The sequence below is a fragment of the Ailuropoda melanoleuca genome, chromosome 14 (genome assembly GCF_002007445.2).
Source record: "Ailuropoda melanoleuca isolate Jingjing chromosome 14, ASM200744v2, whole genome shotgun sequence".
NCBI lineage: Eukaryota > Metazoa > Chordata > Mammalia > Carnivora > Ursidae > Ailuropoda > Ailuropoda melanoleuca.
The window spans coordinates 6,301,985-6,329,369 of NC_048231.1; the positions used below are offsets into that span (position 1 = coordinate 6,301,985).

The 27,385-nt window shown below is 39.1% G+C and overlaps 1 protein-coding gene across 1 annotated transcript in view; it reads left to right on the plus strand.

Annotated features, from left to right (window-relative positions):
• Positions 1–27,385, plus strand: part of SYNE2 (spectrin repeat containing nuclear envelope protein 2) — a 267,176-nt gene that overhangs the window by 47,296 nt on the left and 192,495 nt on the right. Inside the window, 19 exon segments of the mRNA XM_002914161.4 lie at positions 442–606; positions 1,214–1,326; positions 2,265–2,427; positions 3,792–3,870; positions 4,104–4,291; positions 5,967–6,131; positions 7,024–7,173; positions 8,719–8,889; positions 12,139–12,297; positions 12,597–12,770; positions 14,996–15,130; positions 16,966–17,124; positions 19,600–19,811; positions 19,958–20,048; positions 21,153–21,271; positions 21,497–21,623; positions 23,004–23,161; positions 24,677–24,824; positions 25,655–26,262. Coding sequence (XP_002914207.2) covers positions 442–606; positions 1,214–1,326; positions 2,265–2,427; positions 3,792–3,870; positions 4,104–4,291; positions 5,967–6,131; positions 7,024–7,173; positions 8,719–8,889; positions 12,139–12,297; positions 12,597–12,770; positions 14,996–15,130; positions 16,966–17,124; positions 19,600–19,811; positions 19,958–20,048; positions 21,153–21,271; positions 21,497–21,623; positions 23,004–23,161; positions 24,677–24,824; positions 25,655–26,262 — 3,284 coding nt within the window.

Genomic DNA, 27,385 nt, shown 5'->3' on the forward strand with positions numbered 1-27,385 from the left:
AATGAATGAATGAATGAATGAATGAATGAATCAATCAATCAATCAATCAATGTGGGAGTGAGTTCCGATGGTGCTTAGTGGGGAAAAAGTCCAGGGGGAAGGGACAGCAAGAGTGAATCCTTGGGAGTGCAGTCAGTGTCTGGGGAAATATGTAGTTGGCATTTGTGTGACTCCTGTACGTGCAGGGAGTGGTGGGAAGCCTGAGGAAGCAAGAGGTTTATTTATTTATTTGGGGGGGGAGGGGCAGAGGGAGAGGGCGAGAAAATCCCAAGCCAACTCTGCACTGAGTGCGGAGCCCTCCACTGGGCTTGATCTCACAACCCTGAGATGACCTGAGCCAAACCAAGAGTCAGATGCTCAACCGACTGAGCCACCCAGGCGCCCCTGAAGAAGTAAACTTTGGAAGAGTGTCTACTGAAGCACAGATTTTTGTTTTTCCAGATTAATGTGTGGAAAACAGAGCTGAATCATGCCTTGCCCTCACCGCTGCGTCAAATCGAAGCCTGGCTCCAGGAGGTAGAGGAGCTTATAGACGAAGGTTTGCCAGCTTCCCAGGATTACTGTGAAGCCATGGCTCTCATACAAGAGAAGATGACTTTAATCAAGGTTGGAAAATAAAAAAGAAACATGGAAAAATCTATGCTTCGTTAGGGACCGTTCTTGAGGAAGGCTTTGTCCGAGGGAGAAGGGGAGGAAATATAATGGGTATTTGAGGATGGTTTGGAATGATTACCTTGGGGATTTTGGGGAGCCCAAGATACCTTCACTTTCTTCGTGGGCATTGTGCTAGTTCAAGGTGGAAACAACAGGTAGAGTCTAGTAAGTCCTAAAGCAATTGTAAAGCCTGACCAAAAAGGAGAGAGGAGACCTGTTTAAAATGTGAGAGATTGGGTTCTCAGTAAAATGGCATGAAGGAATTTGATATGTGACATTTATAGCATGTGAACCCACAAAGGAATGGAAAAGAAATCTGAAAACAAAAGACTTTGATAATGCTTTTACCAAAGAAACTACGGTCTGCCTCTCTGTAAAATGTTCCAGTTTAAAGCACTTATGATGAAAATACTCATTCGCAAAGTTTTAGTTAAAAAAAAAAAAGTAAGGGCTTTCTGATTTTTTTTGGAAAAAGATGCAGTGCAAATGAAATTAACAAACCCCCAGTTCCAGTGTTTGGCAAGAAGTCTGGTTCATGTCATGCTGAATTTCTTTTCAGAATCTGATGGATAAATGTGATTGTCATTGGAATACTCTTCTGGCATTTGAAAATAGAGACGAACAGCATTTGCCCCTGGTCCCACCCAAGAAATTGGAGGAAATGAAAGGACGGTTTGTAACACTATCACTTCAGAACTGCTCATACCACTCATGTTTGAGCACTAACATGAGGCCATAGGGACCAGAAAATGATAGAGTTTTAGTTAATTTCTGCCAAGTATTCTTGAAATCTTGATTAACAGTACCTTCACATTTTACATAATAGTAACATTATATCATGCTAACCATGCTTCCTCTCTCATTGGTGGGCAAAGTTCCGGACGTGGAGTCAGAAACTGAGCTCCGTGTCTTGAATTTTGATGGAGTTACTGTCTTTCTGAGCATGTATCGTCATTTGTAAATACAGGATGATGATAGGATACTGGGTGTAATGGGTATCTGAAAGCACTTTGTAAACTCTAAGATACTATAAATAGATTATTTGATGGTAGTCCATATCATCTCCTTTTTTCTCATCATTCATAAGTAACTTACTAGAATAATAAAGGGGTGTTAGCCTTAATAATGAAAGCTGTTTTAATACATAAATGTTGAAATTATAATTGGATTCAGTTATACAAAAGTTTATAAATTTAGTATTTTGGAGATTAACATTTATTGTAGGATTTTTTTCAATAGGGGAATCATTTCTTCAGAAAATGTTCTATTAGATGATTTCATTTCAGAAATGGTTGTTTTATATTTAGCCACAATGTTTGTCTTCTTTTTTTTTTTTTCTTTAAAAAAAGAAGATTTGGGGCACCTAACTGGCCTAGTTGGTAGAGCATGTGACTCCTGATCTCAGGGGCGCGAGTTCAAGCCCCACAGTGGGCATAATAGAGCTTACTTTAAAAAAAAAAAAAAAAAGGAGAGGATTTGAGGATACATCTGAGTTCCATGTGTTTAAAATAAAAAGCCAAAGGCTCAATATTTTTAGAAATGCCAAATAGATTACCTTGCATTCGGGCAATAATATTAAGTTAAATTCTAAAACCTGCAATATTTTCCAGAATCAACAACATTTTGGGGAAAAAATTCATTCCACGTCTAGAATTTCATTACTATAAGTGCTCAGTTCTTGGTTTGCTAGATGAAGTGAAATTAAAGTTGGATGTTTGGAACATCAAATATGGGAACAAAGAATCTGTGGAATTGTTGCTGGAAGACTGGCATGTAAGCTGTTTTATTTTGTGTCTTAGACAAGTATTCTCCATGTCTGGGAGCTGGGTTTGCATTTTTCCTTGGCACAATTTCCCTTCACCGTTTCAGGTTTTGAGATGAGTTTTCTTGGTAGCTTTCATTAGCTTAAAATTGCCTGGAGAACAGAATCACTGGTAGTCAAATAACAGACATTGGGTGGAGGAAGAAAGAGAAAACAGTATTATTTACCTCACCAGCGGACAGTCACTTAGCCAGGCTAATTAACATAATAGAAAATGTTTCAACATTATTTCCATTAACAATTCCATCTTTCACTTGTTTAATATTTTTTCCCACTCAGATTCAGGGTTTTATTCAAAAATTAATTTTTTCTTACAACATTTTATCTTAGCCTTTCAAGTTGTAAGAGTGGGAAAGACAGTACATTTTGTCTTGAGGCTTTTTTTGGAGAGGGGGTTTATTAGCTCTTGCAATTTATAGGAAAAAAACTGTTGCAATGATTTAAATATAAACATGTTAATTTGTAAATTAAAACAAAAGCAGCCCAGAAATGTCATTCTACAGTTAGGACTTACCATTCTTTCCGTTTCCCTCTTTTTGAATGAGAGACCGAAAAGAAAAAGCCAAGATTATAAATTTTAGTGCAAAAATTGAAAAACACGATGAAGAGAGATTTATCTACAATGAATGATTTAAACACTGTACATTCCCCAATAGGAGGCATCATTCTAAATTAGACTAGGTTTCAATATCTTTCTTTCTTTTTCTTTCTTTGATTTTTCATTTTTCCATTTAAGTAATTATACCATTGATGCCTATTCAATGTACAATAAATAGGAGTTTTTAATTAACTCTGTATTTTTCCATAGCAGAATTTGCTTGCATAGGACAGGTGATTTGACTAATGGTAGTTTCTCAAATGTTTTTGTGTGATGGATGGTGTCTGTTTATAACATACTCTAATGTCTAATAAAAAATTATTCAATATTAATAAAATGTGTGAAATTAGAGAAACTAATATAAATTGTTCAATATTAATAAATATGTGATATAAGAGGTTTTCAAAGTTCTATACTTAACTTGCCTTTTCCCACAGGAGGAAAACCACTGTAGAACTATATCACTGCAGTGAGAGAAACTTGTCAGGTTTCATACCTGCATTGTCTTCAAACCTGTATAATTCATACTATCTCCTAGGTCTTAACTGTCTTTCTTCATGAGCTTTCTTCTTCTTTTCTACCCAAATATACAGTATTGAGGCCTTAAAGAAATTTTGGTGCCTAAGTGCTTTGTCAATATTTATGTCTCTATCTGGATGTCTTGGCACATTTTTAATAGTGAAAACTGTCAGTATATTTTTTTCCTTTCCCCCCCAGAAATTTATTGAAGAAAAAGAGTTCCTAGCTCAACTTGAAACTTCCTTTCAGAGATGTGAAGAAATCCATAAGAATTTAGGTAAAGCTGTACAGCATTTTATCTGTTTCACTTACTTTATACCTTAATGTTTTAGGAATTGGTTTTGCATATGTATTTTCTTTGGAAAATTCTTGCGTTCACTTTTAATATTGTCAGAGTATGTATTTATTTTACCATTGCCAATTAATATGCAAATATTTTTCTTAACAGTAATTTTTTATTAATAATAAACTGTTTTCTGAGATTACTTTCTTGTTTTGTTAAAATTATAGCTGGAGAATATCAGGATATTAGCAAAGAATATACCATGGTGGAATATAATATTTGTATGTATAGAAAAAATATATATACTGTGAAATCCACTCTACAAAAAGTTCTGACATGTTGGGCTACTTATGTGGAAAAACTTCGCTTACTCAAGGCTTGTTTTGAGGAGACAAAGAAGGAACAGATTAAAGAGGTATTTTCAGTCTAATGGTACCTCCTCAATTTTACTTTCTTTTTTTTTTTCATTTTGTTTGGAGATCCTCATTTTCAATCCAAAAATGAGAGGCCAGGGAACAGTAAGCACAACTCTTGGAAAAATTCTTCAAGGTATTGGAAAGAGTTTAGTTTCTTTCTAATATAATTGCTGAAAGGAGGTTTTCTCTTCATTATAGGTTACACACACACACACACACACACACACACACAGAGTGTAGCTTTTGAAAGATATATTGCTGAGTTCTCTTTGGAGAGAAAATGAAAGACTTGGAGTATTTGGTAGCTTATAGATACTTTTAAAATAAATTGATGTTTAAAAAAGTTTTATTTTTCCACTTGGATGAAAATCTCCCTGAGTTTTTAGAGGAAGAAATGAAAATACCTTAGACATATGTAGAGAGGTATGGAAGAAGTTTCAATGTAATTCATTATTGTTTTCATTTGCTAGTCATGTAATAATCTGTTTTATGATTATTCTCTGAGATAGTTTTTCTTTCTTTCATTTGTTTTCTTATGTTGCAAATGAATATAGACAGCCTCTCAGATTAAATATTTCCCAAATAGAAACTAAAGTTACTCAGCTGAAAATGAGCTGTTTTTGTGTAAGTAAAATTTGTGATAAGTGTAGGAATGCAAAAAGAATATTTGAGGGGTTAGTGAGTCATTCTTCTTGTCATCTGTAGTGATACTAGAAATGCAAATCTTTGGCTTTCACCACTTCTTCTGTGTTTAAAGATCTTTTTTTTTTATTTTTTATTTAAATTCTAGTTGGTTACTATATCATGTAATATTAATTTCAGTTGTATAGTACAGTGATTCAACACTTTCATATAGTGTCCAGTGCTCATCAGGACAAGTTTCACTCCTTAATCTCCATCCCCTATTTCACCCATCCCCCACTCACCTCCCCTCTGGTAACCATCAGTTTGTTCTCTACAGTTAAGAGTCTGTTTCTTGGTTTCTCTCTCTCTGTCTCTTAGCTCATTTGTTTTGTTTCTTAAATTCCACATATGAGTGAAATCATATGGTGTTTGTCTTTCTCTGACTGACTTATTTTGCTTAGCATGATACTCTCAACCTCCATCCACTAAAGACCTTTTACGAAAATTCACATAACTGAGAAAAATAACACATTAAGCCTTGTGAGTCCCAAACTCTGTGCTAAGGTGCCGTGAGCTGCCAAAGAGGACTTTCAAGATAACTTAAATTGTGAGGGAGACACAGCGACATCAGTCTGTTGGACACCGTGCAGCAAGTAACTACCAAGTGGTTTGGACTGGCTGACTTGAAAATAAGACCTGTAAGAGGAGTCTTCTGGTCTAGGGAATCCATGAAAAAATTACTGAGACATTTAGGGCACCATGAACTGATAAATGTTTGAGAAACTTTGCTCCAAGTTCACTAACCACTTAGAAAGACAGGCCGGCAGAAGCTTCCTGAAAGTACAGGACCAGGAATGATGACAGACAACCTGTGCCTGCCAGTTAGTGATGAGGAATGAAGAGCTCGTCCAACAGGGAAGGAAAGGCTCAAATTCTCTACAAGAATCTCACACTCGCTTTTGCTTAGAATCAACCTTAGTAAAGGTCTGTTATAGGTAATGGAAGGACAAGTGTTATGCCATTAAAATGTGTGCCTTCTATGGTGCTTAGGTTCCCTTTGAGACACTGTCCCAGTGGAATGTGGAACATACTACTTTAAATGAAGTGGGGAATTTCCTAATTCAAGTCAGTACTGATGAAGTTGAATCATCTGTTTCTAAAGAACTGAGAAGGCTGAATAAAAGATGGAGAAAATTTATTACAAAAACTCAACTTGTAAGTTTTTTTCGTTTTGTTTTTGTTTTTTGGTAACAGCATCGTTGAGATATCATTTCCGTGCCACACAGTGCACTCATTTAAAGGGTGTAAGTCGGTGATGTTTAGTACATTCCAAGTTGTGCAGCCATCACCGTCCTGAATTTTAGAACATTTTTGTCACCTCCTAAAGAAACTCTGTACCAATTAGCTGTCACTCCTCACTTTCTCCCAGCCTCCCCAGCAGCCACTAATGTACTTTATGTCTCTGTAGATTTACCTATTCTGGATATTTCACACAGATGGGATCATATAATATCTGGTCTTCTTTTTCTCGCCTTTTTTAACTTAGCATCATGTTTGCAAGTTTCGTCTGTTGTAGCAAGTATCAGTACTCACTTCCTTTTTCTGGCAAATCATGGTCTGTTGTATGGATACCTGGCATTTCATTTATTCATTGATCAGTTGATGCACATTGGCTTCTTTCCACCTTTTGGACTAATATGAATAATGTTGCCGTGAACATTTACGTACAAGTTTTTGTGTGGACATGTAATATATAGCTCTGTAGTTGAAATTCATTTACTATTAAAGAACAATGTAAGCATTTTTACCTACTGATTCCAAGTTCCTTGAGAACATACGCTGAGCTTTATATAGCTTTATAGTTAGCACGGTGCCTTATAAAAGTAGACCTTTAATAAATAAATTTTGAAATTAAATGATTAAATCATTCTGTTTCTTATTAATATGAGACTGAGGTGTTTTTTGGGAAATTCTCATACTTTACAACATTGTTATTATGTGATAAATCCCACAAATATATTGAATATATTATGTCCAGTTATTGTTGGTAATAATATATCTTCACATAAAAAATATGGGCTTTAAATTTCATGACTTTTTTTTATAGGAGATGAACCTGCCACTTATAAAAAAACAGGATCAGCCCAATTTTGACAATTATGAAAATATTCAGCTATCTAAAGAAGGAAAACCAACTGTTGATTTTTCAACAGCTATGTCAGTAGAACATCCTGAAAATCATAATCAGAATATAAAGGTAAAATAGTCATATTTTATGTATTTCACTTGTATATAGAATTAACTTGGCTATTTAAAAAAAAAATTTTTTTTAAGTAGGCTCCACGCCCAGTGTGGAGCCCAGTGCAGGGCTTGACCTCATGACCCTGAGCAAGACCTGTGCCAAAGTCAAGAGTTGGATGCTTAGCTGACTGAGCCACCCAGGTGCCCCAACTTGGCTATTTTTCTTTTGATAAAACCATATTGTTGAAACAGTGGTAAATGTGATTATTGGATAACATTTAAAATATGGTCATTTTCCACTAGACTACTTAAATGGATCCCTTCATGAAGGAGCTTTCAGTGTTCTAGTCTGTGTCTCTCACTCACCAAGGAGTTCCACATACATGCGGAAGCAGCCATGACTTCTGAGCTGTGGAAATGGGGTTGATATTTTCTTCAGATGATTTCTGACTTGTGCTCAGGGATTATCCAGCTTTGGTGTAGCCCCTGGCCTGGGTCTTGCTTCCTTTCTGTATGATGGGGGACAATATAATCTTTATTTCTTGTTTTGTTGGATAATTTGGAGAATGACTTTAGATTATAGATAAGACTATGGAAAAGGAACAAAAAAAAAATCATACACATGTAAGATATAATACCTGTGATTTGGGAAATGTGCCTCCTTCCAATAACAATGGATCCAACTTCACTTAAAGTAACTTTTCACTGGCTTTGGCCAGTTGCCATGATGGAGTGCCAGTATTTCCCACCATAAGGAGACCTGCTCAGAGAATCTTGAAAGATCTGAAAATGTGCAGTATGCTTTTAGAATATAAGAATGCAGAATACTATATTCCTCTGATACATTTACGATATGGTCTGATTAACAACAACTTTAAGAATGTATCTGTTGTGTAAGGTGTAAAGCTATAGCATAACAACCTATAGGATACTGAGAGAAGATTAATGGGGAAAAGGCTTAATTGTGTTGAAACTGGATTCTGAGTCTCTTCTTGGTGACGTTTCACAACTGCTGTTGCTCAGAGTTGTATTGAGTTAAATTGTATATGAGTTTTCGAAAGGTCTATAGAGTCATTACCCTAATTTTCTAACCTTTAATCTTTTTATCAGTAAAGTGGAGATGATAGTAACTAAATGATAGGAATGATACTCTCATTAAGAAAATATATGTGAACATGGGACGCCTGGGTGGCTCAGCCTGTTAAGCATCTGCGTTGGGCTCAGGTCATGATCCCAGGGTCGTGGGATTGAGCCCTGTGTCGGTCTCCCTGTACGGTGGGGAGTCTGCTTCTCCCTCTGCCTCTGCCCCTCTCTCTCAAATAAATAAGCAAAATCTTAAAAAAAAAAAAAAAGAAAATATATGTGAACCGATTTTTTACTTTTTAAAGTGATAAATACATCATAAAGTGCTGTTATCATTGTCCAAAAACTAGGTTTTAAGTTACTAAAATAGGTCGAATTAGCTATCTTCAGGGGAAAAAAAGATAACTTTTTTTTAACTGCAAATTATTTTATAATGTAAATGTTGCCATCATCTTAATGATAATTTTGAATGTTATAGGCCGGGGAAGAACATGAGAAAGAAAATGAATTCACAGGGCAACTTAAGATGGCTGAAGAGGTTGAAAACCTCATTGGACAAATGGAAATCTGGGAGGCAGAAACCGAATCCCTTTTGGAGCTTCTGAGACGTGAAGAGGGTGTAGATGCCTCAATGGAAGAAGCTTTGCAGGTATGAGCGTAAAAGTACCAGAAGGATGGATTTCATGGTTGTGGACTTATGTATTAAGAGGAATACAAGGTTTTAAAGTAAATAGTAATGGGGCGCCTGGGTGGCTCAGTTGGTTGAGCGTCTGACTCTTGATTTCAGCTCACGTCATGATCTCAGGGTCCTGGGATGGAGCCCTGCGTCAGGCTCCGAGCTCGGTGGAGAGTCTGCTTGCGAGTCTTTCTCCCTCTTCCCCCAGTCCATTCTGCCCCCACCCCCACTCACTCTATTTCTAAATAAATAAATAAAATCCTTAAAAAATATAAATAATAATAGGACTACTGTTTGAATTTTCTTTGTTCAGAGTTTTAAAAATTGCATGGATTGTCTTCCCTGGATCATTTGCTGAGATTTTGCTTGAAGACAGAGGATAGATTAGGACACCACTAATAATACCTTATGAGTCTCAATTCTTGAACTACCTTTCCCAGCTACACAATGGAGATTAAAATAGTCTCTTGTTTCCAAGGTCAATGAGGAGATGAGTAAGGATATGTCAGATAGGTCAGTGCAGTGTGAGTATAAGAGATTATAGGATCTATGCTTTGAAAGCTCACCCACTGATTAAACCATTTTCCCTTCCTTCCTTGATGCAGGGAGGGTGACAGATGTTGTTAAAACCTTTCTGTCTTTATTCTCTGGCAGGTCAACTCAGTGAAAAGCAATGAGGCAAGAGTGTGTTTTAATATCATTTAGTTCTCCTGGGAAAGAAGTTACAGTTGAGGTTTTTACTGAGTTCCAGCTCAGCTATAAAACTTACAGAGCATGTCATAAATTATAACAAGATGGAAAGTTCCTAGAATAAAGGAATATTTATGTAATTCTTTTAAATCCACATTTCTGAAAGGTGTATATATAGCATTTTGTGTTTTCATGGTTTATAAGAATGGTATTTTTTTATTGCTTTGAAGGTATTATATAAATTTACCTGTGCCATCTGTCAGTGCTTTTATTTATTTTTATTTTTATTTATTTGCTATATCTGGAATTTCTTTTAGTGAAAGAAATGAATGAGGAATGAGAAATTCAATATTTTAAAGCCTTTTATAATAACAATGAAAAATACATCATGCTGGGATATACTTATGTTAACAAGGAATTAAGTAGGTCTTTATTAGAGCAAGATATATGGTGAAGTAAGAAATGCAAATTGCTGAGCAGTACAAGTGATGTGAGTTCAGCGGTTCATCATTTACATATAACACCCAGTGCTCATCACAAGTGCCCTCCTTAATACCCATCACCCATCTAGCCCATCCCCCACCTACCTTCCTCCATCAACCCTCAGTTTGTTCTCTATAGTTAAGAGTCTCTTATAATTTGTTTCCCCCTCTCTCTCTTTTGGCCCCCTCCCAAATGTTCATCCATTTTGTTTCTTAAATTCCACGTATGAATGACATCATGTGGTATTTGTCTTTCTCTGATTGACTCATTGTGCTTAGCCTAATATACGGTAGCTCCATCCATGTTGTTGCAAATGGCAAGATTTCATTCTTTTTGATGGCTGAGTGGCATTCCATTGTATATATATATGCCACATCTTCTTTATCTATTCATCAGTCGGTAGGCATTTGGATTCTTTCCATAGTTTGGCTATTGTTGATAATGCTACTATAAACATTGGGGTGCACGTACCCCTTCGAATGTGTATTTTTGTATCCTTTGGGTGAGTACCTAGTAGTACAATTGGTAGATCATAGGGTAGTTCTATTTTTGGCTTTTTGAGGAACCTCCATACTGTTTTCTAGAGTGGCTGCACCAGTTTGCATTTCCACCAACAGTGTAAGAGGGTTCCCCTTTCTTCACATTCTTGCCAACACCTGTTGTCTCTTGTGTTAATTTTAGCCATACTGACAGTTGTAAGGTGGTATTTCATCATAGTTTTAATTTGTATTTCCTTGATGATGAGTGATGTTGAGCATAAAACATTTGCTTTTTATACTTTCTGCTTTTATAGCCATAGAAAAATGTGTGTAAGGATATACAGATAACTAATTCTGTGTTGATCCTGCATTATGCCCCACTCTTAGCACATTTCCTGTTGCCTAGTAGATGCAAACCAAGTGTTTTTAAAGTGAGTGTGTGAATGATTGAGTTGAATGACAACTAAGGGAGGAATGGGGAAGAAAAGAGGCTTTTCTTTACATTCTGTACCTTTCCATTCCTGAGTTTTTTATGTGAGCTTTTGTTACTTTTACAATTAAAAAGAAAAAAAATTGAAATTATAATTGAATGTGCTCAATGTAGAACATTTAAATAATGCACAAAAGTATAAAGAAGAAAATAAAAATCACCATGATTCCACTGCTCTAAGATAAATACAATCAGCATTTACTTAGTTGATATTAAACAATGTAATTTCTATATTATCATACTCACACCACCCTTGCATTGTAATTAAATTTTTTTTTGCTGATTTGATAACTGAAAAGCAGTACCTTGTTATTATTTTAATTTGTACTTATTTAATTACATGTAAGGTTGAGCTATCTTTTATGTATTAATCAACCATTTGTATCTGTGAATTATCTGTTCCTGTGTTTTCTGAATTTTGGGGGGTCTTGGTACTTCTCTTATTGAATTTATAAGCTCTTTTCATTTGTGTGGCACATATTTTTACCAAGTCATTGACTTTTAAATTGTTTATTTTATTTTACATAGGAAATTTTTATGTTTATGTTCCTACTCTTACCCCTAAAAAGGTCGCTTCACACCCAGAGGAAGTAGGTCAGTTATCATGGTTAATTTCTTCTGGTTCGTGGTTTCCTATTTTATATGTAACTTTCTGATCCATCTAAAATTTATTTTTAGTATGTTGTAGAAAGCATGGTTTTAAAAAGATTTATTTTCCAATAGTCATTTTCTCCAGTAACATTTATTGAGTTTCCTTCCGACTGATTTGACTTACAACAACTGCATTTTAAGGTTATTACTGTTCTCTCAACTTATTTTCTGTCTGTTGGCATTGTATTACTTCCAGGCTTTAGTTTATTGACGTGCTTACTGTATAAAGAATAATCTATAAAAGACTTTGTTTCTCAGAATCGGTACTAATATAAAGTTTCAAAATGAATGTTTAAAATAACATTTTTGGAGTACAGATTTACCTCATTTTGGATGAATGATTAACTTTTTCTGATGTCGTGAGGAGATTAAGTCTAATGTTTAACATATAATCGGAATATTTACTGTGGTCTCACTTTGTTTTAACAGCATCTTATTGCCAAAGGCTCTATGTATGAAGAGCTTGTGTCTAGAACTGAAGATACCTTACAAATGGATATACAGAATATTTCAAGCCAGGAGTCACTTCACCATGTTCTCACAGTTGGGCTTCAGGCAAAGATTCAAGAAGCCAAAGAGAAAGTTCAGGTGTCTCTTTAATATTTCCTTTTTAGTGAATTTAGTCTTTAAAAGTGAGTAGCCAGTGGCAGAATGGGGATGAGAGGGAGGGATTGCCCTGGAGGTTGGAAATGTTTTATAAAATATTACTTTTGCATTTTATATCTGTATTTTAAATAATTTAGAGCATATTAGAAAATATCAATATAATAAATAGGATATTCTTATATCTAGTGGGAAAATAAGAGTTATTACTCAAAGAATGTATTTATTCGTTTATGACTTGAACAGCTGGGGGGCCAGGTGTTGAGAATTTTTTGTCTTTGCAGATCAATATGATAAAATTAGTTGCAGTGTTAAAAAACTCAGCTGATGATTCACCAAACCTGGATGTCAGGCTGAAGGTGGAAGAGTCACAGAAGGAGCTTGACTCCTACATGACAAGGGCTGAGCAATTACTTGGACAAAGAGAGAGCCCGAGTGGACTAATTTCAAAATATAAGGTGGGACGCTTTCAACCATCAAATGTGGGCTATTTATTATTAGCTATCTGTCTCATTTGAAATCAACATATTTTCATCACTGTAATTACAAAGTTATTGTAACTTGAAAAGATTTCCCCATTTTATACATTGTTCCCAGAAACTATTAGACATTAACATGAAGAATATTTTCAATTTAAATTTGATCATGGACCTGCTGAGTGGACCTAGTGGTATAGTGTCAAGAGCACAGCTGATCCTATGATACTGAACACGAGTTTAATTTCTCTTGCTTTTTAAATCAGTGAAATGGGCATAATAATTCCAGCTACCAAATTTGTTGTGAGACTTTAGATGAAAATAAGGCAAATAAAGGCACTTGGAATAGGTAAAATTCTGTGAATGTAAAATAATACGTTTATTAACATGCTTTGATAAAAGTCCTTTGTGGACCTAATGCTTCCAGTGATGTTCTGAATGGAGACAGTTTCAGGTTGCTTGTTCCTGGTTTGATAGGCGGCTGGAGATGTGTGCAAACCAGAGAGTCACTATTAACTAACACATGGGAGGTGCTTGGGGGGATATGAAGTAAAAGTAAGACCAGGTCTCTACCACCGGACACACTGGAGAGGTTGAGTGATATGTGTCCTTTCGTTCTTCATTTATTCAACGTTTCACACACTTGCTGAACATTTAAAATGAGTTAGACATCTGGGGGGACCGCCCCCACTCTTTTTAGGAGAAGGAGCCTCTTCAGTCTCATTGTGGCCTCCTTCACTTTTCTGGACCTCAGTCCTTGTTTGGCTTTCTGGATTGTGAGCCAGACTGGGCCCTGTTATCAGCCATCTCAACACTGCTTTTCCCATGACCTCAAAGCCCTCCCTTCCTGGCCTGTGCTGTTTGCAGGGTGCTGGTCGCCACCTTTAACCGGTTTCCTCTATGGTTTTTTGCCACTTTTATTCCCAGGTTGCTGAGAGTTGCTCAAGTGACCTTAAAGAGTCCGTGGTTCTCAGTGGTTCTCATAAATAGTCACGAGGCTGGTCGTCAGGACGCTGGTGTGGTCCGCTCAGGAGAGACAGCAGGCAGAGAAAAAATGGAGGCTCCAGGCCCCTCTGTACCAGAGAGGGGAGTTAGACGTGCCAGCCTGACACCATTTTCCTCTTCCTGACCAACTGCTTTTTGGAATCTGAGGCAGGGTTTCCCCCCACCCCCCTTTATCGCTGGCATTTAGTAAAGTAGATTCATTTTTACAACAGAAGCATGATCCCTGCCCTGTAGGTCTTGCCCTGAGACTCCTGGCACTCCAGGGATGCACGAGTAGTAGGAGCCCCCCCGCCAGCATACAGGCTTAGAGTGTCTCCCCAGGTCCTAAGTCTAGCAATCCTCACAGAGGCCGTGGGGGAGGGCCCTGGGGCTCAGCAGCCTTCTTTTTCTGCAATACGCCCATGACAAGTGTCATGAGGGCGTGAACGAATTCCCACCCAGCTTAATTGCCTTATTCCCTAGAATTACTTTTGTCTTCAGTCTCCTGTAGGTTTTCTGCCTCTTTCACAAGCCCCAGACTATTCTTTGTTCTGTCATTTGCTAATTAACTAAACTAGGTTTCCGCCAGGTAATTGCCAGGTAAATACTCCTGGCAGGTAAGCATGAGATAAGGGGCAGACACATCTCTGCTGTCTGGGGCAGGACTGCCAGTGTGGTTGGCCCCAGGCAAAATTTTGAAGTGGACAATAAGGTCATGGTGACTTGTTGCAGCATAAAAATGCTTATGCACAAGATGAAATAGTTGCCTATTAACCCTACCATAAATTGTCTTATTGCAACACTAATCTCTAATAACATGCTAGCATACTCTTCATATTGTATTGTTAATGAAGTATGGTCTTCCCTCACTAGTACTTAAGAAAGTTAGAGGAAGCAGTGCCAGTGTATTACCCTGCACAATAATCCTTTTAATTATTTATCAGAGGGGTAACAAAAGTCATTTTGCATATCCTAAGGAAGTCTTTGTGTGGTTCTCAAATGTCTATCTACATTTGAATAATAAATATCTTGCAATTCTTTTCGAAATAATTCAAGAGATACAAAAGGGATGTCAACCTTATTTTACAAAAGTCTCCCCTAAATCGTCATCCTCTTCAAAAGTCTTTTCCTCATTGTGCCTGTTAAAGACCTACCAGAATTGGCTTTGAGGACTTGGCCGTAGAATGAGGCTTTCATGTTCTCACTTGCACTCTCTTTTTTAGGAAGCGCTAATAATTCTTAATTCTAAAAGTCTGGTCAAGTATCTGAAAGCTGTTGAAGAACTGAAAAATACTGTATCTGAGGATATAAAGCTGTCTTTGGAAGACAAGAGTAGAGGTGTCTGTGCCAAGTGGGAGGTAAGAACCATGTGTCTGGGGTCCCGCTGTTAGAGCTGACCCGGGCCCGTCTGTGCTCAGTCACTGTTGGCAGCCCCCCTGTGTGCTTGGTGTCACAGCGAGGCCGATCCTGCCGTTCCCAGGGCCCAGCTGGCTTCTGTGTTCAGCCAATGACAGCACGGTTTAGAGAGTAGAGGGTGACTGGAGGGGGAGAAGGGAGAGTTCAAAGTCCCTCTCTTGGGCAGTGTCTGTGGTGGCCATGTCTCCGCCTGGCTACGGGTTCCAGGGTTCCGGCTTCTGATGACCCTTCTCTCTGGGCTCCTCTGAAGCCTCCAGCCGGGCGAGAGTAGCAATCTGGAAGCCGGGCTCATCTCCAGATGGCCTTCCGGTCCCTTCTCTGTCTTCTCCACTCTTTCATCTCTTGCCTAATCACTTCCCTGCATTTAATTCATTCTGAGTTACTTACTTCGTGTTTCCTGGGTCCTGAGTTGGATCCTGACTGAGACAGTGTATCAACACATACCACGCATACAGAGTTTCCTAATGAAATAGGCATGGGTTTTGGTGGCAGACAGACCTAGATTCAGCAGCTATGATCCTGGGTAAGTCATTTCACTTCTAGGAACTTCACTGATAAAATGTGGATAACCCCAACTTCTTGGCAGGATTATTGCAAGGATTTTTCTAAAGCCCCTGCCACAGAGATTGTGTTCAGGAAAGAGTGGTTAGTCCTCTGTTTCCACAATGTTTCCCTTCTGTCCTTTATCCTAACTTCAGAATCCCATCCCAGAGACACGGTACAGTTCCGTGCAATTTCTCCTTAGGCTCCGCTATGCGTTTTGTATGTGTGTTCTCTCAGTCTGCAACTGGCTTTGTTTTCTTTCTTTTTTTTTTTTTTCTTTTTTTTTTTAAAGATTTTATTTATTTGACAGAGATAGAGACAGCCAGCGAGAGAGGGAACACAGCAGGGGGAGTGGGAGAGGAAGAAGCAGGCTCACAGCGGAAGAGCCTGATGTGGGGCTCGATCCGGTAACGCCAGGATCACGCCCTGAGCCGAAGGCAGACGCTTAACCGCTGTGCCACCCAGGCGCCCCATGGCTTTGTTTTCTTAACGGTGTCTTTCACAGCTAACACATATTTTTAGTTGTTAGAAAGAAAAAGAAAATACATTTCTGGGTCTGGTATATTTTATAAACATCTTCCCCAAAGACACAAGGACGAACCAGAATGCATTTATTTATTTATTTATTTATTTAAAACTTTTAAAAAACTTTTAAAAATTTTTTTTTTAAATTTTTTTAAAAGATTTTATTTATTTGTTTGACAGAGAGAGACAGCCAGCGAGAGGGGGAACACAAGCAGGGGGAGTGGGAGAGGAAGGAGCAGGCTCCCAGCAGAAGAGCCTGACATGGAGCTCGATCCCAGAACTCCGGGATCGTGCCCTGAGCCGAAGGCAGACGCTTAACGACTGAGCCACCCAGGCGCCCCTAAAACTTTTTTTTTTTTTAAAGATTTTATTTATTTATTTGACAGAGAGAGAGGCAGCAAGAGAGGGAACACAGGCAGGGGGAGTGGGAGAGGGAGAAGCAGGATTCCCACTGAGCAGGGAGCCCGATGTGGGGCTCGATCCCAGATCGCTGCTGGGATCATGACCTGAGCCAAAGGTAGACGCTTAACGACTGAGCCACCCAGGTGCCCCCAGAATGCCATTTAAACTCCCTTTCTATCCTTTGTTACTACAAATATTTTTATTGGTTTTTTTTAATTGGGTTTTTGATGAAAATCTTTTCAATGTATTCTTTTCCTATAGTTACTGTGTGCCTCTGTGGGTTTCTTTTCTTTTTTCTTTTTTGCAGTCTCTTCATCATGAGATGTCTTTATATATTCAACAACTGAAAATAGACATTGAAAAAGAGAAACTCAGTGACAATATTTCAAAACTCGAAAAACAAATAAATAAAGAAAAGAAGCTAATTCGTAGAGGGAGGACCAAGGGTCTCATCAAGGAACATGAGGTAAACCACCTGTTTCCATTTAAGTGCTGTCATTATTTTGGAGTTTATCCTACATGGTTGTGTGTGTCCATAGCCTCGGGTTAAACCTGCTCTGCAAATTACTTCAGCCCTCCCGTCCATCCCCTGGGGACTGTCCCTTCTGGTGTTTGAGCTCTAACTACAGCCTGTGCTGCTTGCTTTTTAGAAGTGAGAAGAATTCAGCATCAAGTTAATATTTCATGACTTTCCTTGCTATGTCTCAGTGGCCCCTGTCCTTGAGACTCTGGTTACAAATGTGTCACCTGTTGCTAATGTACCCATGGTTGATTTTGAGGGGACATGGTGTCCTTAGAACTGCTGCTTTTGGAAAAGATAGCACATTGGGGGCAAATCTCATGACCTCTTTCTGGCCCCCATTCTGTATGATTGCATCTATTTATTTGACAATACTGACCCCTCTTCTTTCCTTTAAACTTTCTACTGCTGTGGCTCTCCCAGTGTCAATCTCTCTTGCTTTTCCTTATTATTTTTTGAGGGGAGGAGGAGCTGCTTTTTAGTGTCCTTCACAAATTTCTCTCTCTCCAAGTAATCTCTACACCCAATGTAGGGCTCAAACTCACACCCCCAAGATCAAGAGTTGCATACTCTCTCAACTGAGCCAGCCAGGCACCCCAAAAATTTCTGTTGTTTTCATTGTGTAATCTTAATGTTTGAGTTTTGAGAGTCTCCATTTTTGGCTGGTTTCATGCTTGCTCTAGGGGATTTTGTGCCCTCTGCGTTTTTGTGGGTTTTTAAAAGATTTTATTTATTTATTTGAGAGAGAGAGTGTGTACGCATGAGGGGTGGGGAGGGGCAGAGGGAGAGGGACAAGCAAACTCCCCACTGAGCAGGGCTCAATCCCAGGACCCTGAAATCATGACCTGAGCCGAAGGCAGATGCTTAAACGACTGAGCCACCCAGTCCCCCCTCTGCGGTTTTAATGATAAAACCCTCTCTGTAATGATAGTGCCTAAATCTCTGTGTGCAGCCGAGTCCTTTAGTCTGAGCTCCAGGTTCTGTTTCTGAGTAGTAGATGTCACCAGTGTTCTTCAGGGACCTCCTATTTGGCGTGTCCAAAACCAGCCAATAATACCTCCTCTCAAACTTTGCTTCCTCTTGTGTCTGTTGGTCATGAAGGGCAGTGTCACCTGCGAGCTCTCCTCCTCCTTGTCCCCTTTCCTTCCTGCTCAGCCATGTTGGAATCGGGTGCCAGGGCCCCTCGGTTCCTCTTCAGAACCCCTGCTTCTTTTCCTTCCTTCCCACCAGTGTTGTCATTGCCCTCAGCCTGGGTTATTCTCCCCATGTGGTGATGGCCACATCATCTTCCACACCCATCACCGCAGAGACCCCTCTGAACCACAAATCCCATGTCACTGGCTCACCCTTCCTCTCACAACATCTCCAAGCTCCTTAGAAGGCCATGCAGGCAGTCTGGCCACAGGACACGCTTTCAGCATCCCTTCTCCTGTGCCATGCCCTCCCTCCAGCACACTAGACTGCTGTTCTGCGAGAACAGCTGAAACCTTTTTCCTCTTGACTGTTCCTTCTGGTAGGAAGGACCTCTCTCTTGGAGGTCCTCTTGGAGGACTCATCCTTGTTCTTTCTGCATCTCCCTGAGACGGTTCCCACGGGTGAGGTAGGTTTTCTCTGACTCCTTACAGCAGGCAGTGGCTCTGTCGTAACACTTGTCACACTAGCTGCACATTGGATGTGTGCCCACTGTAGGGGAGGAAAAAGGTTTTTTTTTTGCCCCTTTAGGGTCCCTGAGAATGAAACTGCCTAAGGCAGATGAACAGGAGAAAAACATACATATTTTAATGAATTGTTACATGCACACTGGAGCCTTGACAAGAGAATGAAGACCAAGAAGTAAGCAGAGAAGGAATTTTTCATAACTATTAAACAAAGAGACCACACATTTGCAAGGAATTGACAAGATAAAGATAAGGGTTAGTTTAACAAGGTTTGTTTGCAGATTCCTCTGGAACTATCTTTGGGCTGACAAGAGTCTGTCTCTAATAAAAAGAGACTTTATTTCCAGCCGTTAGGCAGCAAGCAGGGAGTTTTTTCTGTATTTACTGCTTCTTAATTGCCTTTAGCTCAAAATAATTTTCACGTCAGAAAGGCATAGTTTGGGGGCCGTCTGGCTGGCTCGGTCTGTAGAGCCTGCGACCTTTGATCTTGAGGGTCTTGGGCAGAAAGATCACTTAAAAAAAAAGAGGCATATTTTGGGGGAACATTTGGGGTTTCATTCACTGCATCACTGGACTGTGGTGAATCCCTTTCCGGCTGACTTCCTCATCTTTGTTTCTCCAATGCCCGTCACCACACCAGGCACGCGGTGGATGGCCTATAAAAGAATGTGGTGTTGAAGTCACATCTGTTAGTTTCTAATCCTTATGGACTAATCATGTGAACTCAGCTGAAGCACATTTCCTGCTTTATTTCCTCCATCAGGCCTGCTTTTCTGAGGAAGGCAGTCTGTACCAGCTAAATCACCACATGGATGTCTTGCGGGAGCTGTGTGAAGAGCTGACGTCACAAAAGAGTCAACAAGAAGTGAGGAGAGCACTCAAAGATTACGAGCAAAAGATAGAAAGACTTCGGAAATGTGCCTCCGAGATTCGTATGACACTGCAGCCCACGATGGGAGGCTCGTCGAAAAACAAGTTAGTGCTTCAGAAGAATAACTACGCATCAGGGAAAAACAAGATGAGGCTCCTCACGAGATCGAATGCCCAGGAGTGTTCTGTATTCTCTTTTAGGCGCTGTGTTTCTTCCTCTGTTTTAATATGCAGTTTTGATTCCTCCCCAGGGAGACCACGAACACGTCTGAGAATGGAGGAAGGGGTGTCCGCAGTGAAGTGCCATCTGCAGAATCACAGGGTCGGCCATCAACCGAAAAGGTGTGAAATGTGGAGAATGTATTTTAGAAGCATACCCAATGAAAAAGGCCAAGTGTACAGTAATCCACTTCTCGTTAACTGTTGGTCCGAATTATCTGATTACTTTCATTGGCCGAGAATTCCCATTTAAATAATCCAAGGAAGACTGCTTTTCCAAGAATTACAATACAATGAACCAAAGCCATAGCCAGCGTCGCTTTATCTTCCTCTGAGGATACAAACAGGTCTCTCAGAAAAAGAACATTTGCAGCCGTTATTTTTTTTTCAAAGATTTTATTTATTTATTTGACAGACAGCCAGCGAGAGAGGGAACACAAACAGGGGGAGTGGGAGAGGAAGAAGCAGGCTCCTAGTGGAGCAGGGAGCCTGATGTGGGGCTTGATCCCAGGACCCTGGGATCACGCCCTGAGCCGAAGGCAGATGCTTAACAACTGAGCCACCCAGGCGCCCCATGCAGCCGTTATGAATACACGCTGTCTGCGGACATTCCTATTGAGGGTTCAGGAGGTGGACTTGAATCTGTATGGATTCCTCTTCACTGAGCTGAACTAGTTTATCATTTGTCTTTTTCTCAGTATAATGTCCTTTACTTTCCTTGGGAATTGAATTTTCTGAATTCTTGCATTTCCGGTTAGCGGGCATAGACTGTAGGTCACAGCCCAGACTGCCAGTCAGAAGCCGTGGTGAAGGACGAGGTGTATTTGACTTCAGAGTCCGCCTCTGCATGCTAGGTTTCTGTCTGCTTTCCACGATGGCCATACGGTCACAGGCGGAGACCGTATTTAGGGGTTGGGAGAACACCTTTTCTGTGCTGACACACCAATTAGAAGGTGAGACTCCGTGTCATAAGTCCCCTCCGTACTAGGGGAAGGTCTTGCTCGGAGCTGAGAAGCTTCAAATAAGTTGCATTATCTCCTGGTTTGGGGTATAAAGAATTAGTGACACACCTTTGTATTATAAAGTGTTCATCTCTTCCAGATACTTAAGTATATTGAAATATATTGTGCTTGTATGTATGTTCCAGTTGTATATTCCGTTTGTATATGTATATCCCAGTTAAGTATACTGAAGATACTTTGTTTGCTCTTTTGCATATTTACTTAGGCAATGGGATCGATTAAGAATTTTAACCTGGAATCCAAGTTAAAGCCTCAACAGGAAGAAAGCTCTATGCAGAAGTATGAAAAGGATCAGAATGCAGCCCTCAGTAGTTTACAAGAAAGGTAACCCCTTTACATAACTGGAAAATCCACCAAAAACCTTTCATTAATGCAAACATGTTATACTTTAATACATGTTTATAATCTATTAGTCATAATTTTTTGCACATGGTCCAGTAACTTAAGCAGAAATTCCTGAGATTTCCTCCTGTATAATTGACAGTAATTTAAAAAAATATTTTGTCTTTTTGTTAAAATTCAGTAACATTGCATTTAATTTTTTTCTAGGTATGATACACACAGAGAAAATCTTGAGCTGTACCTGGAAAACAACAAATTCAGAATTATTTCTGATTTCTCCGGTGACGAGGAAAGGAGTAGTGCTTGTCTGCAGGATAAACTGGCAGATCTGCAGGTAATGACTGAAAATGCTATTAGAGAAGTTTTATCTTTTATTAGAAAATAATACCACCATGAGTATAGAATTCATTATTTTTGTTGAGGCCACATATGCGCTAGATGTTTCCAAAGAATTCAGAAGAATTGTTCAAAACAATGTGTTTGAAGGCCATTTCAACCCGTAGTCCACCTGTGTTGCTCTCAAGTTAACAAAACCTGAAAAGCCAGTGGCTCTGAATATTTGTTTCGGTTGTCATCATCTTGACCCAGTTGTCACATTGTCTGTCTGATGTTGGGGCAACAAAGAAGGGGCAGTCAGTGGAGGGGTAGTTCACTCTGAGTGATGGATAATCTTGTGGAAAGCCATTCGGCTCAGGAGCTACAGAAAAAAGCTGTCTAGTGTTGGGCGCACCAAGTGTAAGCTCTACAAATTAAGACCTTCCTTATTTTGCAGACAGTCTGCGTGGGCAGCGCAACACTGTTGTACGCTTCGGAATGCATTAGAATGATCCCTCGCGGAAAACCCAGCAGGTGGAGAAAAGGGCCATGGGAGAGCCGACAGTGCCCTCCCATATTTTATAGTTACCTTCCCTTTATGATGCCAGTTCCTGAGTCACACTCTACCATCTGGGTCCTCTCTATTTTCCATCTGAGTAAACAGAGTTAATATGTTAAAATCTCTGTTGTTCAAGTGATGGATTTAGCACGTTTTCATCACAATTAAGAAATTGTCTTGAGACCTTACTCCAGTAACTGAATAATGAGTTGGTTATAAAAGCGACAATCCGTGGGGAAGGTGAAGAACAAATTATAATGATCAGCATTGAGTAAATTCTGTAGCAGCGCCTTAAAAAAAAAAACAAACCACCACCAATAAGATAAGGAGCTAGAATAGTATTGAATTTGTAGGTGTTTAATTAGAAATCATAATTTAATTTCATTCACTTCTTATTTGATAGAAACAGTTTTAGTTCACTCTGGTTTTATTTTTAGTTTAGGGAGAAACAAAGATTTATTATCTAGAGGAACTAGGTTATCTGTTCTTACATTACATGTATCTTTCTGAATTGTATTCTGTGCACCTGCTTATGGGAAGGGAGTTTGAATTCCTTTGTTGTGACTCCCTTGACTTCATTGAGTGGGACTTCGGAGAGCACAGTTAAGATCATTGTTCCCTGACAGATTCTTCACTTGTAGATGGTTGGAAAATACTTTTAAAATTTATTTAAAATTAAATTAATTAATTTTATTAATTAAATTAGGTATAAAAATAATTTTAATGTGTTTTCATATGAAACTCTGTGTTATTGGTTGGCAAATGCCTCATTTTGTAAGAACGGAATAATTGTGCCTGTTAACCCACTAGCTGATAGATCACTTTATGTGTTTCACTTAGGTCTTAAAAAATGAAACTGACGCTTGCTGGAAAGAGTTTGAAATCACCTCCTTGAAGTTAGAAGAGCTTGACAGTGACATAAAGAAGCCTTTTATAAGTAACATGAGAGACAGATTAAAGGAAAAAGAAAGAGAGTTTCAGATGACTCTTAATACCAGGTATAATTCTGTGATCTGTTAACCACGAATTTACTGAATTTACTGAATTTTTGATGCTATTTTAAGCTCGGCTAGTACTATACTAAGTATGCTATTGTATTTAGTTGTCACAGCCACAGTGAGAGAGGTTACCATGATTGCCATTTGACTGATGAGGAAACTGATACTCAGGGAACTTAAACAACATAACCAAGCCACCCCACTGGCCAGAGACTTAGGTGGAACTTAAACACTGTTGAGTTCCAAAGGCCATGCTCTGCCTGCACCCCACCCCCCCATTTGCCCTTGGACATGAATTTGGCCATGTCACGTAATTTTTCTGGGCCTTGATTTTCCCATTTTTAAAGTGAGAGTGCTGTTATTATCCCCTATACATAGGATGTGTTTCCCCAGGATATATCCCCATTTTACATAGGAGGAAACGGAGGCTCAGAGTCTATATGTTATTTGTTCAAGGTCACACATTTCAATTTATTATTAGTAGAGCCTATTTCTTTGAATTCTATTATATTTTCACTAACAAAATAATTTATAATGACATTTCTTTGCTATCAGAGGCAAACTTAAATTACATTCAATATTTTATATTTCAGAAGGTAGGGAGTGGTGCCTGGTGGTGACTGACTCTTGGTTTCAGCTCCGGTCATGATCTCATGGGTTGTGGGATCAAGCCCCGTGTTGAGCTCCACACTAAGTGGGGAGTCTGCTGGAAGGATTCTCTCCCTCTGTCCCTCCTCCCACTCACTTTCTCTCTTTCTCTCTCTAAAATAAATAAATGAGGGGCTCCTGGGTGGCTCAGTCAGTTGAGCATCTGCCTTCGGCTCGGGTCATGGTCCTGGAGTCTGGGGATGGAGTCTTACATGGGGCTCCCTGCTCAGCGGGGAGTCTGCTTCTCCCTCTGTCCTTCCCCCTGCTTGTGCTCTCTCTCTTGCTTGCTCTCTCTCTCAAATAAATAAATAAAATCTTTTTAAAAAATAAAAAATGTTTTCAAAAAAGTTTAGGAAAAGGTAGGGTAAGGCTTAGTATATTTTACAACAATTTTCCACTCAGTGTGGTATGTATTAAGCTATTAAGAATATTGGACATAGCAAACAACTTATTCTTTGACATTTTGGATTGCTGGGCTTGTTTTTTGAGGGGTTTTTTGGTTTTTATTTTGCTGGGTTTGGGTTTTAATGTGATCATTGTATGTATTCTTATTGGGTACTTATTTTCTGTTCTTCGTTAAATCATGGCATTAATATGTTTTTTTTTTAAGATTTTATTTATTTATTTGACAGGGAGAAAGATAGTGAGAGAGGGAACACAAGCAGGGGGAGTGGGAGAGGGAGAAGCAGGCTTCCCGCTGAGCAGGGAGCCCAATGCGGGGCTCGATCCCAGGACCCTGGGATCATGCCTTGAGCCAAAGGCAGACGCTTAATGACTGAGCCACTCAGGCGCCCCTGGCATTAATATGTTTTATAGAATATCTTTATGTTGTCTTTTTCCATTACGTCTGGTTTATTTTTCACCCAGAATGGAATCTCTGGAGACCGCACTGAAGATAGTGTTACCTGTGGAGAAGGAGTCACTTCTACTCTGTGGCTCGGACCTGCTTCTCCATGAAATAGCCATTCAAGAATTTCATCTCATTGAAGCTGATGGCATTTATCAAAACCTGAGGGTAAATAAAACTTCTTCCAGTGTACTCATAGAATAATTCAGTTCCTCAGAGATTTTTAATTATACATCAATAGTATATAGTTAGACTATAAGCAATGGCAGAAAAGTCTTCAATAATTTAGACTTATTTATTTCTCAACTCTCAGTCCCACACAAATTTGAAAGTAGGTACTGTGGGGTAAATAATTAGGTATTTGCTTTGAATTCAAAACAAAGGTTTGTTTATGAATATCTTCTCCAATGGTGGATAGCCTAAATATGGTCCTAGACTCTCATGCATTTTCTACACTTTACTTATTCCAAGTCTCATTAAACAAATTTTTTTTAATTTTTAAAAATTTTTATTTAAATTCAATTTAGTTAACATATTCTATATTATTAGTTTCAGGGGTAGAATTTAGTAATTCATCAGTTGCATATAACACCCAGTGCTCAATACATCAAGTGCCCTCCTGAATGCCCATCGCCCAGTTACCCCATCCCCCCACCCCCAAGTCTCATTTTAAATAAAACAAAATTTAAGTTTTATTTTTCAGATTACAAACAGATGTCTCAACAGTTTAATCTCTGTTATCACTGAAGCAGTAGATTTATATACTTGTTTTCTTTGGGGGATTGAAACATCAGGAAGGTTATCAGGTAATGAAACGGCTGGGCCATCTGATCATTTGTAATTGAAGTGTTTCCTTCTGTTGACGCTGTCAGCCTTAGCAACGCTGAGAAGCGATTTTTTAGATGCCACCTAGTCATTATAAGTTTAGGTTCATTTCTGACGTGCAGTCTTTCTTTTCTTCTGCCTCAGTCTTTTCAGCATTTCTTACTTTATTTTAGAATATCCAAGATTCCATAGCCAAGCAGATTGAAATATGTAACAACCTGGAACAGTCGGGCGACTCTGCGTTCAAGGAATTACACCCACTTGATCTACACGCAGCACAGTCTATTGTGCTGAAACACAGAACACAACTCGAAGAAGCGAACCACAGGGTACAGAGGAGTAAAGATGCCCTCAGAGCTCTGGAGGAGTTTCTGGCTTCTCTGAGAACAGCTGAACTCTCTTTTGAGCTTGTTACAGACCTTTCAGCCTCAGATACCCAGGTAGTACGAGAAAACACTGTGACGGTAGAAGATAAAGAAAGAGAAATTAGTCTGATGAAGGATCAGGCCAGACATTTGGATAAACGTTTGAAGATGCTCGGCATAAGCTTGAACGATGCTGAACAGGGTGACGACACCTGTGACAAACTCCTTGTTGCTTTGTCCAGAAAGTTGTTTGAGACACGTGGCTGCGGCGGGCAGGAAGAGCTCACCGAAGAAAACAAATTACTAGAGACTTGTATTTTCAAAAATAATGAACTCCTGAAAAACATTCAAGACGTGTACGATCAAATCAGCAAAATCAGTCTTAAGGATCCCACAGTTCCAGCTGTAAAACAACGGTGAGTCTCATTTCCATCCCTGTCCCGATGCAGGATGATACTTTTCTGTGTTTTCAGGATCTGTTAGGTGAGAGAATACTTCCTGTGCCTTTCTACTTCTGTGCCATCCTGCTCTGCTCAGTGTTCAGCGTTCTGTTCTGTAGACTTTTCAAACAAGCTCCATTTTTGTTGCTAGTGTGCTTTTACAAAATGTTCTATAATTTTTTCTCATTAAAGTGTGCATTTCATGGACAAAGGAAGAGTGAAATAAGATGTGTGTGAAGTACTTGAGTTCCTTCAAATTCCCTTTTAGTGCTCTGTTATTACGGGGTTCTCGTGATGGGGGAAGACCTGAAATAACTCCACGTGTTGGATTATAAAGAAAGAAATGGTGGAAGATATGCATGCCACGCCCTGTTCCTACTTCTTCCTTAATTATTTGGTTTTCTCCTCTCCTCCCAGCAGGATTGGGAGGGGGACTGAGTGGGAAGGCATAGCATTGAATTTGAGAGGTCAGCCTAAGGTTAGTGCTGATTCTGGAGAAGGAGCAGAATTGCAGTGAACTGAGGCGGGCAGCCTTCTGTACGAGTGCTGTTATTTTAGTTCTCATGTTCAGAGCCAGCCTCCAGGTCTTGCAGTGACAAAGTTAGCAAGTTACTTTTGTGGACTCCCCTTCCCTGTCTAAATCATTCCCACGTTCTGTCTCCTTTGCCCACTGAGTCCCTCAGGTTCAATGCTCTCTTGAGGCTCTTCAGCTGACTAAGCTCTTCCCTCTGAAATTGCCCTGTGCTTGTGGTCTCAATGAGACTTCAATTCCTACAGAGCCCAGTTCTTAAGAGAGGTGTTGAGCTAATTACTCACTTAATTATTAATTTGTCATTAATAAATTTTTAAATATATTTATAAATAAGTAATGAATGAATTACATGTTAATTTATACATGAAAAACTATACATTGATAAACAATAAATTACTTTAACTTTTAATTTGGTTATTAATACAACAAATATGTGTTGTGTGCCAGGTACTATTTTAGGTACTGGGGATATAGCAGTTAACAAAATAGACAAAAACTCTTGTCCCTGATAGAGCTTCTTATCTAGTGAAAGGAGTAAGATATTCAATGTTTGATGGTGATAAAAGC